This window comes from Xenopus tropicalis, chromosome 5 (assembly GCF_000004195.4).
Source record: "Xenopus tropicalis strain Nigerian chromosome 5, UCB_Xtro_10.0, whole genome shotgun sequence".
In the NCBI taxonomy this organism is placed as follows: Eukaryota; Metazoa; Chordata; class Amphibia; order Anura; family Pipidae; genus Xenopus; species Xenopus tropicalis.
The window spans coordinates 152,580,286-152,592,435 of record NC_030681.2 but is presented as its reverse complement, the minus strand read 5'-3'; the positions used below and the strand labels follow the sequence as shown (position 1 = coordinate 152,592,435).

The following is a 12,150-nucleotide window of genomic DNA, read 5'->3' as shown; positions in this document are numbered from 1 at the left end:
CGGTGCGCCCACAGGCTGGATCCAGTACCATTCCCAAGCGGGCCCTCACCTTCATCCACAAACACAATCAAAGTCAGGCAAAGAGACCAAAGCAACACCCCAAGGGGAGGAACACAGCAGGCGAAGCAACATAGTCATCCCATATGGGGCTGGAACATCAGAAGAACTTGAAGCAGAAGTTTGAATCATCACCTGTGAGTCCTTCCCGAAGGCATGGGCTCCGATGCTCATGTGTCCAAGGCTTTCGCCAATGAACTGCATGTGCGGGCAGATCCACCTTCACTGAAGCTAGGGTGAGACCCACCAAGTCTTGGCCTGGGGTCAAGCCCAGAGGACTATGACACCTATCCAGGGTGCACAAATCAAACACAAAAAGGAGTGTGTGGGTGCAATGCCATTAATCGCCTTGGTAAGGCTCCAGCTGGCGGCTGGAAAGAAAAAAGAAAAATACCTCCCGCCCGCCTAATGGCTGTGGCAAAGGAAGTGAAGCCTGATTGGGCAGGAGGTGTCGTGTGCAAAGCCCCCAACTAAAAAATAAGCCAGCAGCTCTTCCCTTATGGGACACAGCTCCTCCGCTTGAGCGCAAAGCTTACTCACGCCTCGGTTGGACCTCATTGGCTATGATACTGCCACTGTGGAAAGCAGAAGTTGGTGCACCCTAAAGACCCAACACCAAAGCACATGAGAAGTAACGGGGCCTATGCCCCCCAGTGTAGTGACGAATGCTCTGACTTATACATCGGGAGACAAAACAACCTCTCTGTATGAGAATAGCCCAACATAGGAGGGTAGCTCCTCAGGCCAAGAGTCTATCTATATTTCAAGGAAAAGGGACCCTCCTTTGAGGACAGTAACGTGCATATTTTGGACCTAGAAGAGGTGTGAAAGAAGACATTTAAGATGGACTGGAAAAACCATCCCTGAACAGAGGAGGGGGTCTGCGACACCGCTTGGCATCAACATACAATGCCGCTTTGACATCCCCTCTCCCTGATGGTTTTACAATAGTTCACACTTCAAATCATGTACATTGAAGGATTAGCCCCTGCCTCAATGAGAATCATGGTACCATTGTGACTGGATCATTCCAGCTGAAACCTAACTGAATAAGTTCAATGGGATCATTGTAATTGGATGTCTGTGACTGTACTACCCATCAAGGGGAATTCCCTACCAGTCATTTGAACTGAAGAAGCCACTTAGTGGTGAAACGTTTTCAAGAACATTTAGAAAAGTCCAGTTGTTTTAGACTTTATTCTACTCTATACTGTATATCATGACCCGGATGAATGAGAATCTTCATAGACACCTTGATCCACCGATGTATAGAGGATCCCATTGGGTAGGTAACGATGTGGCCCTCCAGAGGATATCTGTGGCCCTCCATCTGCCCATAGTTGCTCTATATGCACCATCACTTTAATAGAGCCCTACCCACAAACATATATTGTATACAGGATTCTAGGAGGATTTATTCTACTGGGAGTTATGCCCCCAGCGTCCCATTTAGTATTATACTGTATAATGCTAGTTCTAAGCAGAAGGGATTGCAGTGCAGCCCAATAAAGCTCATTGTTGTCCGTTTATGGGAAAATATCCAATAATCTGTTTAGTGAGAGGTTTTTCTGCCATGTGGCTCCTGGAAATTAAATAATGGCTTCATAGCCATTTCCTACAGGGTAACTAGCAATAGGCTGTATGGGAGGCCCCCAGAAGGCTGCACACATTAATGTCATAAAGCTACGTGTCTATGAAGATTCTCATTCATCCAGGTCATGATATACAGTATCTAGTAGAATTAAGTCTAAAACAACTGGACTTTTTCTGAGTTTTTCTTGAAAACGTTTCACCACTCATCCGAGTGGCTTCTTCTTCGAACTGAAGAAGCCACTCGGATGAGTGGTGAAACGTTTTCAAGAAAAACTCAGAAAAAGTCCAGTTGTTTTAGACTTAATTCTACTAGATATCATAAAGCTACATTACCGCAATGTAATTACACACAAACTGCATTGTAATATTTGCTAATTTGGTGCAATTCACTAGCCTGTACATTCCCATAATCATAATAATTCTGCTCTGTGTGTGTCTTTATAACCATATAGAAAAATAGAACTTTCCTCAAGCTAGGCCAACCAGAAGTCTATGAGAGCCTTAGAACTATGACTATACCAATCTGAAATCAATCAGAACAGTAGAACGTTCATAGGACTAGACCAACCTAGAGGGATAGACTAAGCTGTAGTCACTCCCAGTACTAGACAATTTGCAGAGCTAGACCAACTCAAAACCAATCTAGATATTAGACCATTCACAGACTAGAACAACCTGTAGTGAATCCCAGTATTAGAAAAGTCAAAGGGCTAGACCAACCTGTGGTTAATCTCAAGATTAGAGCATTTGCAGGGCTAGACCACCCTGTAGCCAATCCCAGTATTGGAACATAAAGAGGGCTAGACAACCCTGAAGGCACAATCAGATCATTAGCCAATCCCAGTATTGGAACATAAAGAGGGCTAGATCACCCTGAAGGCACAATCAGATCATTAGCCAATCCCAGTATTGGAACATAAAGAGGGCTAGATCACCCTGAAGGCACAATCAGATCATTAGCCAATCCCAGTATTGGAACATAAAGAGGGCTAGACAACCCTGAAGGCACAATTAGATCATTAGCCAATCTCAGTATTAAACCCATTCAGACTACCCTGTAACCAATCCCAGTATTAGAACATTTGCAGGGCTGGACCCAGTGTCGGACTGGCCCCCCAGGATACCAGGAGAACTCCCGGGGGGCCCAGGTGTCAGTGGGCCTCTTGCTTCTATTTGGCCAATGGCATGGTCAATCCCTATTTCTGTATGGGGAAAAAGAGATGGAAGGATGGAGAAAAGAGACTTGGATAATAAAGAGGTTGAGGGAGGAATAATAGTTTATAAAGTGCGACTATGGGCCAAGGTTTTCTGGTGGGGCCCTGGCATCTTAGTCCCACACTGGCTAGACCAACATCCCAGTGTTAGAACATTCACAAAGCTAGACCAATTTATACCAATCCAAGTATTAGAACATTCACAAACTAGACCACCCTGAATGCACAATAAGATCATTAGAGGTTCTAGATTAACCTGTAACATCCGGACATTGACACGGCTATCTGATCAGTAGAACATTGACAGAGCAAGTAACCAATCACATTCTTAGAACAGGATTAGACCTACCTGTAGCCAGACCATTAGCAACCAATAGCCATTAAGGGCAGTCATACAAGAGTTGGAGACCCCAAATCTGAGTAAACCTAAGTGGCTCCGCCCCTGGGAGATGATTTGTTCAAAGGTTATTGCCTTGTAAAATCAAGCAAACTTGCCACAATATTTGATTTTACCCCCAGTGGCAAAACCCATTTGCGTAAATAAATATGTTTATATGTTTAACTGCAGATTAATAGGGAAATCAAATAAACGATAACCTTGTTTATGAATATGTTCTTCCCTTCCATGGGATCTGTATCAGCAGCAGGAAGGTAAATGTTTGCAATAGAATAATACGTCCCCGGCTGTTAGTTACCTACAGGGTTAGCCTGGGCACATTAATAGATACGTGTGGGGCAGTGATTATTTATTGTATGTCATTAAACCCTGTGCAGCCCGGAGGCGGATTTGTTCAACTAACTAGGGAGTTGCCTTGAGATTGAATCAACTAGTGGATGTTTTTATGATTTCCTATACAGAAGTCTGCATATGGCCATATATGATAGTTGAGGGCAGCTAAAGCTAAAGCCTTGGCTACAAACACTATATTAAGTACCTATTGCACCGAGTGTATGTATCGGGAAGCACAGCAGTAATACGGATGGAGCAAACTCTATTTAGATCGGTATTATTACCCCCTTTTTATTTCCCACCCCTGGTAAAGAGGCAAAGTTGCCCTGCTTCCAGTGTCAGAGGCTATTCCCAATGTGCTCCAGGCTACTTTCTGGGCTACTCTGGTGCCCATCACAGGACTAGAAGATTATTTCCCATGAGGATATAAACCCTAGGGTGATGCCAGAGTTATAGGTTCAAAAGAAAATAATAAAAAAAGCTACAAGTGATTGGCATCATTCCCACCCAATACATATGATAAAGTTTAAAGACCAAAATGGCGCACAAACCATCAATAAATGATGTATGTTCCAGCAAAAATGGGGAAAGAACCACCAAAAGAAACCTTCTTGCAGTTGTTATTGTTTAAACCAGATTACAGAAATAAAAGGAAAGGAAAACCTCATTATAAATGAAAAAGAATTGACCAATGAGAATGCTGATTCCCAGCACTGTGTCAGGCCCCTTGCTGGTACCTTACATATAGAGATAATGATGGCATTTTCCCGTCATTATATGGCACAGGAATCAGACATGGGGATAAAGGGACAGACTTGTTCAGTGCTGGGAAACTGTGCTTATTGCTCCCAACTCCAATTGCAGGAACAGAGAACAGGGAGCCGGATTTACTCACATCAGCTGGGATTCTCATTGGGGGATTTCTTGCATTTTAAAGCAGCCGCTGGCTGTGGGGATTTGGGGAAAATTTTATTATTTTATTGTGCAATATTGCTTTAGGAATACAACCCTGATGTTGCTGGACTACAGCTCCCAGCATGCCTCACTCTTCATTATATGTTTGTAGTCCAGCAACACCTGAGTAAAGTTTAGTTGAGCCGCGCTGTGCAGCAGGGTTTATTTCCCCTTTAATCCCCTTTCTGTGCTTCCAAGCCATGACAATCCATGTATCTCTGATACACAACAGGCAACGCATGACCTACTGTCTATAATCTCACAATAGAGTAACATAACCCTTCTATTACTTTGAAACCTACAAGTAAGTCAATGCCACTAGCAACATCAGTTCACTTGCACAGATATTTGGGGAATTGGTAATGCAGGACTTCCTTAGGTTTATAGGGAAAAAAAATAACAATAACAAACAACAAAGGAATTACAGAACCATAACAATGTAGTGATCAAACCTCTTGGTCAGGGTCGGACGGGGGGGGGGCAGGGCCCACCGGGGCTCCCACCCCAGGGGCCCTGAAGGTGCCCCCGCTGGCTGCGTCCCCTAACCTGCCCCGCAGGGTCCCCACCTAATGTCCTGTGTCCCGGTGACCCTGTCTGACCCTGCTCTTGGTAAAGGTGGAATGTTGGTGGCTGTGAGACCTGGTGGAGATATTGCCCTATCTGACAGTATAAGGGGGTCTGTTGGTGGCTGTGAGACCTGGTGGAGATATTGCCCTATCTGACAGTATAAGGGGGTCTGTTGGTGGCTGTGAGACCTGGTGGAGATATTGCCCTATCTGACAGTATAAGGGGGTCTGTTGGTGGCTGTGAGACCTGGTGGAGATATTGCCCTATCTGACAGTATAAGGGGGTCTGTTGGTGGCTGTGAGACCTGGTGGAGATATTGCCCTATCTGACAGTATAAGGGGGTCTGTTGGTGGCTGTGAGACCTGGTGGAGATATTGCCCTATCTGACAGTATAAGGGGTCTGTTGGTGGCTGTGAGACCTGGTGGAGATATTGCCCTATCTGACAGTATAAGGGGGTCTGTTGGTGGCTGTGAGACCTGGTGGAGATATTGCCCTATCTGACATGTTCCCATATGTCTTCACAGTAAATCTGGCCATATACTAAAAGATTTGCCAGTTTGGTCAGGTTAAAGATAGATTACTGTTCGGATATTGGTTGGCCAGGTTGTCCTGACAGTCTGATACATGGGCCAATAAGCTGCCAACTGGGTTTGAATGGGCTGAGTCGGGCGCCTTTATGAGCTCATTTGTGGCCAGCAACCTGAGATCTGTATCATGGCTCCATGCCCATATCCTAATTCTACTTTTCTTTTCCTTCTACAGACCCAGGACCATCCTCTGGGAAAAAAGCTGAAAATAATGGAAAGAATAACAATGGGGCATCTGTCAAAATCCAAAAAAATATCCCAAATCAAAATTCTGAAGCAGAAACAAAGATGCAAAGTCTGCGAGAACGTAATCTCCCATCAATACCCCAGGACAATGTCGCTGCAAAAAGCGAAGAACCCCTCTATGATACCGTTAATGAAAATGAACCACCAGTTACTATAATTAATGGTGCTGGCAGGTCCAATGGGAGTGTGACTAATGAAGAGGCAACAGGGAAAACTACAACCGTCCCTCTTTACTCCAGCGTGCAGAAGGGCAATGGGTCCCTCAAGCAGCATCAGAACCAAGAACTTTTATATGAAGAAATAACTGCGGAAGCCGAGCCCATTGCTGGTAAGGCCAGACTGATCCGTTCCCAACCCGCACATTACAAGCGCCAGTTGAATGCTCTTAGTTAACTAGAGGGGAACATAGATACACAGCGGTAGAGTTGTTTGCCAATGATTATTCATTAAGTATTAACATTTTCACTGCCAAGGGGCATGTCTGAGGAACTAATTAGAGAGTCGTTTGAAGATTTAATCAACGGGCAGAATTAGGATCTGCTGGGTTCTGGTTTTATTTTCATTTTCCACACTGGGTATTCCAGTAAAGGGCAACTGAAGCCTGATAAAGGAGTTGGCTAGGCATTATGTAGGGTTTTGAGGTCCAATGTCAGCATCCAGGACACTGATTGGCCCCATGACGTTCCATATCTTCTTCATCCTGGCTTGTATTGGTTCAGTAATGGGCAGGGGGTTACTGGGCCTGAAACACTATGTTGAGAGAACTGGGTGAAGAATAGATAAAGGGTGATAGTGTGATAAATGGAACATTTTCTAGTCCATCTAGAGAGACCATTGTTGTCTGTAGAGCAGGGATCCCCAACTTTTCTTACTTGTGAGCCACAGTCAAATGTAGAAAGACTTGGAGAGCAACACAAGCACCATAAAAGTTCATGGAGGAGCCAAACAAGGGCTGTGATTGGCTATTAGGCAGCCTCTGTGCACCCTATCACAGGGGTGGGCAAACTACGGCCCGCGGGCCACATCCGGCGTGCCGGAATTAAAGAGACGAAGGGAGCGTAACGCTGGCCTGGCCCTGCCCGCCCTGGCCCGGTCCGGCCTGGGGGTGAGTAAATGTGGCCCGTGAGCCAAAAAGTTTGCCCACCCCTGCCCTATCAGCTTACAGGGGCTTTATTTGGTAGGAAATCTTGTTTTTATTCAACCTAAACTTGCCCCCAAGTCAGGAATTCAAAAATAACTCCCTGGTTTGGGGGCACTGAGAGCAACATGTTTCCCCTGAGCCACAGGTTGGGGATCACTGCTGTAGAATAAAGGTGGCCATACACAGGCCATTTATGGTGCCAGCACTGGCCAATCAATATCTGGACTGAAATCATCCAGATATTGATGGGGCAGGTTTGATTTTCCCATGGTGTGAAGACTGTATCTGTATGTTGATGTGGTCCTTTTCCCAACCCAGGTCCTATTGGGTTCAAATAATGGTTAGGAAAATGAAATATATTCATTAGACTCATTAGACGTGTCATTTATGAATATTTTTTCTTTTCTCCCTCTGTAGACCCAGAACCAGCACATGAGAACAAAGGGCCAGGAATTGCCTCCCAAGAGAGTAACTCCATGCGGGACAATGAGACATCTTCCCAAACTCAGGAAAATACACCAAGTGCCGACCAGATGCCAAATTTAACAGGACAACATCTGCCCTCAATACCACAAGACGTTGGACTAGAAAAGACAAACATCGCCGACCCGCTTTACGATACTGTTAATGAAATTCACGATGCAACTGCTGTTGAGGAATCAAGGATGGAACCACCAATGTTCCATTTGCAAGTGCCCAGTATTGAAATAGAATCAGTTGCTATTATTCCTGGGCAAAATGGCGACAACAAGTCCGATGGAAGCACGGATAAAGGAGAGGAAAAGAAGATAGGGGTCGATTCTCTTTATTCCAAGGTTTGTAAGAAGACATCCCCAAAGAAACCATCGCACCAAGAAAGTTTAGAAGATGAAACGAAGCAGGACGACGACGCCAAGGCAAGTTTCTCTGCTAGTTCGTCCAACCTGAACAGTTCCCAAACCTCACTAGATATGGTGTCCATGGCATACCTGCGTGCCAAGAAGAGGGGAAAGGATGACATATCCATAAACTCGGAACGTGAGGAGCCTCCACCTCTTCCAGAAAAACAATTTGATGAAGAAGATGAAAATCAATAGAACGCAGGTACAGTCAATACTCACAACCTTCTGAGGATGTCTATTGGGTATTGAGTATTGAGTAAATAATGGAAGAAACCATTGGTCTTCATACATGGCTTCCATGTTTTTCTTGGAGATCCCTCCATTCTCATCTTATAAATTCCAAAAGATTCACTGATGGACACAAGCACATAATCATTTGTATTACGTTCTTGACTTGTATAGCAGTAGCTCACAAAGGGACTGAGGTTAAGGGGTACAGACGTTACATGATGGATAGTTATGTTCTTACATTTGGTTGGAGATAAAAGTCCTTATATTCATTCCAGATCAATACATAGATTCTCTGGGGAAGTTCCAGAGCTCTGAGACAATAGGTTATCCACAGCCTCAGAGGAAATGTCACCTTCAGCCCCAAAAAGGAGCAACTGGGCGCCAGTAGTACAATGAGGGCATTGGGACGCTTTATTGATATTGAATACGTTACATTCCTAAGGAATCCATGCTTATAACAATAAATAGAACGATCAACCTGAGCAAATGTTCTTGTTATCTTAGGGCTTTGGCACCAGTTGAGCCTCTCAGACCTGCACAATTACACTTGCACCAGAAATTCCAGGCATTTCCAATTCAAGTGAATGGGAGACAGTGGCAGTAGGTTGTGAGGCTATTCAGCAGGCCAAAATACAAAAAAAATGAATGTCGGGATGGTTGTAAAGCAAGGGTTTTTTCTACTGGGTAACAAAATGATATTAATAATGATCTAATCTAGAACTAGATGATGGGTAAACACTCTAAATGTAATGCACAAGCTGTGCTAGCCTAGTAACCCACAGCAACCAATCAGAAGGCTTTCTACTTGGCTATTCTAACATAGGTAATAGAGAATAGAAAATTGCTATAGATAACTGTTGCCGTCTTGGTCTTCTGTCTTCAACTTGTCCCTCCACCATAGGTTCTCCCCACCCTTGGACCCTCTCTCTGGACCCTCTAAAGTAACTCAGAAGCAACATGTTGCTCACCAACCCCTTGGATGTTGCTCCCAGTGGCCTCAAAGTTGGTGCCCATTTTTGAATTTCTGACTTGGAGGCATAAAGACCATGTGTACTGCTAAACAGAGTCTCCAGTAGCCTGCCGTCCCCATTGGGTTACTGATTAACCAATCTGAGTCCTTATTGGCCACCTACTAGGAAAGTTTTTGTGCTTGTGTTGCTCCCCAGCTTTTTTTTCATTGAAATGTTGCTCACAGGTATAAAATGTTGGGGATCCCTGCTCTAAAGACACCCCTTGTCCTACAAGCCAATTCTCATATATAGAGAGTGAGACTAAAGCCGTACAGTGAGACTGAGGTGACACTAGAAATGATCACTAGAGGTTTGGCCACAGGTCGCAGGGTTCACCATTGTTTTAGCTCGAGAACGAGCCGGAACGTATTCTGGAAACTGACAATATGCGGTTTCTTTGTCATATCATGGTTGATGGAATGATTCATTTCCTGCCAGGGGTGGTGGGGAGCGTCCAACTGTAGCGCTCTCACTCCTCCTCAATGTGATTCAAGGGCTTACATCATAACATTGTCATATTGTAATATTGTAATATTGTCTTACTCACACTGAGATGCACAAATGCAGGAAAATAGCTTTACCCCTGTCTGTGCATTAGGGTAGGTGCGGCGTATGTTTCCCATGGGGTTCCACCTATCTACCCAAGTACAGGTAGATAGGTGGAACCCCAAGGCACAAGGCCTTGGCCCTTCAGTCTCAACTCAAAATGGTCTCCTGGTTTTTAGACAAGATACATAATACAGGTATGGGATCCCTTATCCGGAAACCCATTATCCAATAAGATCCAAATTACGGAAAGGCCATCTCCCATAGACTCCATTTTAAGCAAATAATTCAGAATTTTAAAACTGATTTCCTTTTTCTCTGTAATAATAAAACAGTAACTGTACTTGATCCCAACTAAGATATAATTACCCCTTATTGGGGCAGAACAGCCCTATTGGGTTTATTTAATGGTTAAATGATTCCCTTTTCTCTGTAATAATAAAACAGTACCTGTACTTGATCCCAACTAAGATATAATTACCCCTTATTGGGGCAGAACAGCCCTATTGGGTTTATTTAATGGTTAAATGATTCCCTTTTCTCTGTAATAATAAAACAGTACCTGTACTTGATCCCAACTAAGATATAATTACCCCTTATTGGGGCAGAACAGCCCTATTGGGTTTATTTAATGGTTAAATGATTCCCTTTTCTCTGTAATAATAAAACAGTACCTGTACTTGATCCCAACTAAGATATAATTACCCCTTATTGGGGTCAGAACAGCCCTATTGGGTTTATTTAATGGTTAAATGATTCCCTTTTCTCTGTAATAATAAAACAGTACCTGTACTTGATCCCAACTAAGATATAATTACCCCTTATTGGGGCAGAACAGCCCTATTGGGTTTATTTCATGGTTAAATGATTCCCTTTTCTCTGTAATAATAAAACAGTACCTGTACTTGATCCCAACTAAGATATAATTACCCCTTATTGGGGCAGAACAGCCCTATTGGGTTTAATTAATGTTTTATTGATTTTTAAGTAGACTTATGGTATGGAGATCCAAATTATGGAAAGACCCCTTATCCGGAATACCTTTGGTCCTGAGCATTCTGGATAACTGGAAAGCTGATTGGTTGCTATTGGCAACTGCAGCTTAGAAGCTATGTTGGTTTCCTCCATTTGAAAGCTGGGCCCTGCTTGTCCATCATTAAATGATTAATGTATGTGTTTATTATTTGTGCAGGATGAAAACAAATACAGTTGTTGCCAGTCAAGTAGTTCTCAATACATCGTTGGCAAGAACAGGGCTCATTGCCATCAGCAGCCCCCCAAAACCATCTCTACCTGGAAACAGATGATGAGCCGCTTCATTGTGACGTCATTGTTTGATCAAATCTGATTATAAGGGTCCCTTTTACTGGGACGTGAACCCCATTACTGGGACATTGTTGGGTCATAGGAATCTGGTGAGGATCCAAGTGATTGTGCCATTGGGTATTTGGAATATAATCGGCGCCTCCATTGTTACATCACTGTTTTGTTTACACATTTGATAATAACAAGGAACACGATTGGGGCGACACTGACAGCCATGGGAAATTAATTTGCTTTGGAAGACGGAAAATGGAACTAAACACATTTATGACAGAGCAGATGAAAGTGACTGTTCTTTTCAAAGTGGTGTTAGAGTTTGGTAACAGTGCTGAGCTCCAACACCCTTCTGAATCTTTAATTCCTGAAGAAAGATACCCATAATTACTGCTCGGTTTCTCTCTGTCCATCTAGGTCAGGGGTAGACAAACTTTTTGGCTCAGGGGCCACACTGACTTACCGATGGGCCAGGCCGGGCCAGCGTCACAAATCATGGGGCCTCTCAGCTCCCCCCCCAGCATCATCCAGCTTCACCCCCAGCATTCTCCAGCTCCCTCCCAGCATCCTCCAGCTTCACCCCCAGCATCCTCCAGCTCCCTCCCAGCATCCTCCAGCTTCACCCCCAGCATCCTCTAGCTCCCTCCCAGCATCCTCCAGCTCCCTCCCAGCATCTTCCAGCTCCACCCCCAGCATCCTCCAGCTCCACCCACAGAATCCTCCAGCTCCACCCCCAGCATCCTCCCACCAACATCCTCTCTCTCCCCCACAGCTACCAGCGGCTCGCTCCCTCCTCCAGCTGCTTGTGACCCCGGTTCCCCGCTGCATCCTATTATATGGCTGCGCAACCAATCAGGCCGGAGTTTGCCCGCGGGCCGGAGTTTGCCCACCTCTGATCTAGGTTCTAAATTCTGCTTCTGATCTTATTTGTACAGTATATATTTAAATACAGGTGTATAAGCCCTATAAATATATGGTGGTGCTTTACAATAATGTGTTTGTGGAGATTTCCAAGATTTCTTCTTTTATATATAAGTCTGTATAAGTGTGTGAATATACCCCCATACTGTACTGT

At 44.3% G+C, this 12,150-nt stretch overlaps 1 protein-coding gene across 1 annotated transcript in view; it reads left to right on the top strand.

Moving 5' to 3' along the window:
- LOC100486289 overlaps nucleotides 1-11,599 on the top strand; it is a 53,429-nt gene extending 41,830 nt beyond the window's left edge. The window contains exons 5-7 of the mRNA XM_031903097.1: nucleotides 5,879-6,277; nucleotides 7,508-8,173; nucleotides 10,951-11,599. Coding sequence (XP_031758957.1) covers nucleotides 5,879-6,277; nucleotides 7,508-8,166 — 1,058 coding nt within the window. The 3' untranslated portion in view covers nucleotides 8,167-8,173; nucleotides 10,951-11,599. The remainder of the gene's footprint in view (nucleotides 1-5,878; nucleotides 6,278-7,507; nucleotides 8,174-10,950) is intronic.
- Nucleotides 11,600-12,150: the final 551 nt, after the last annotated feature.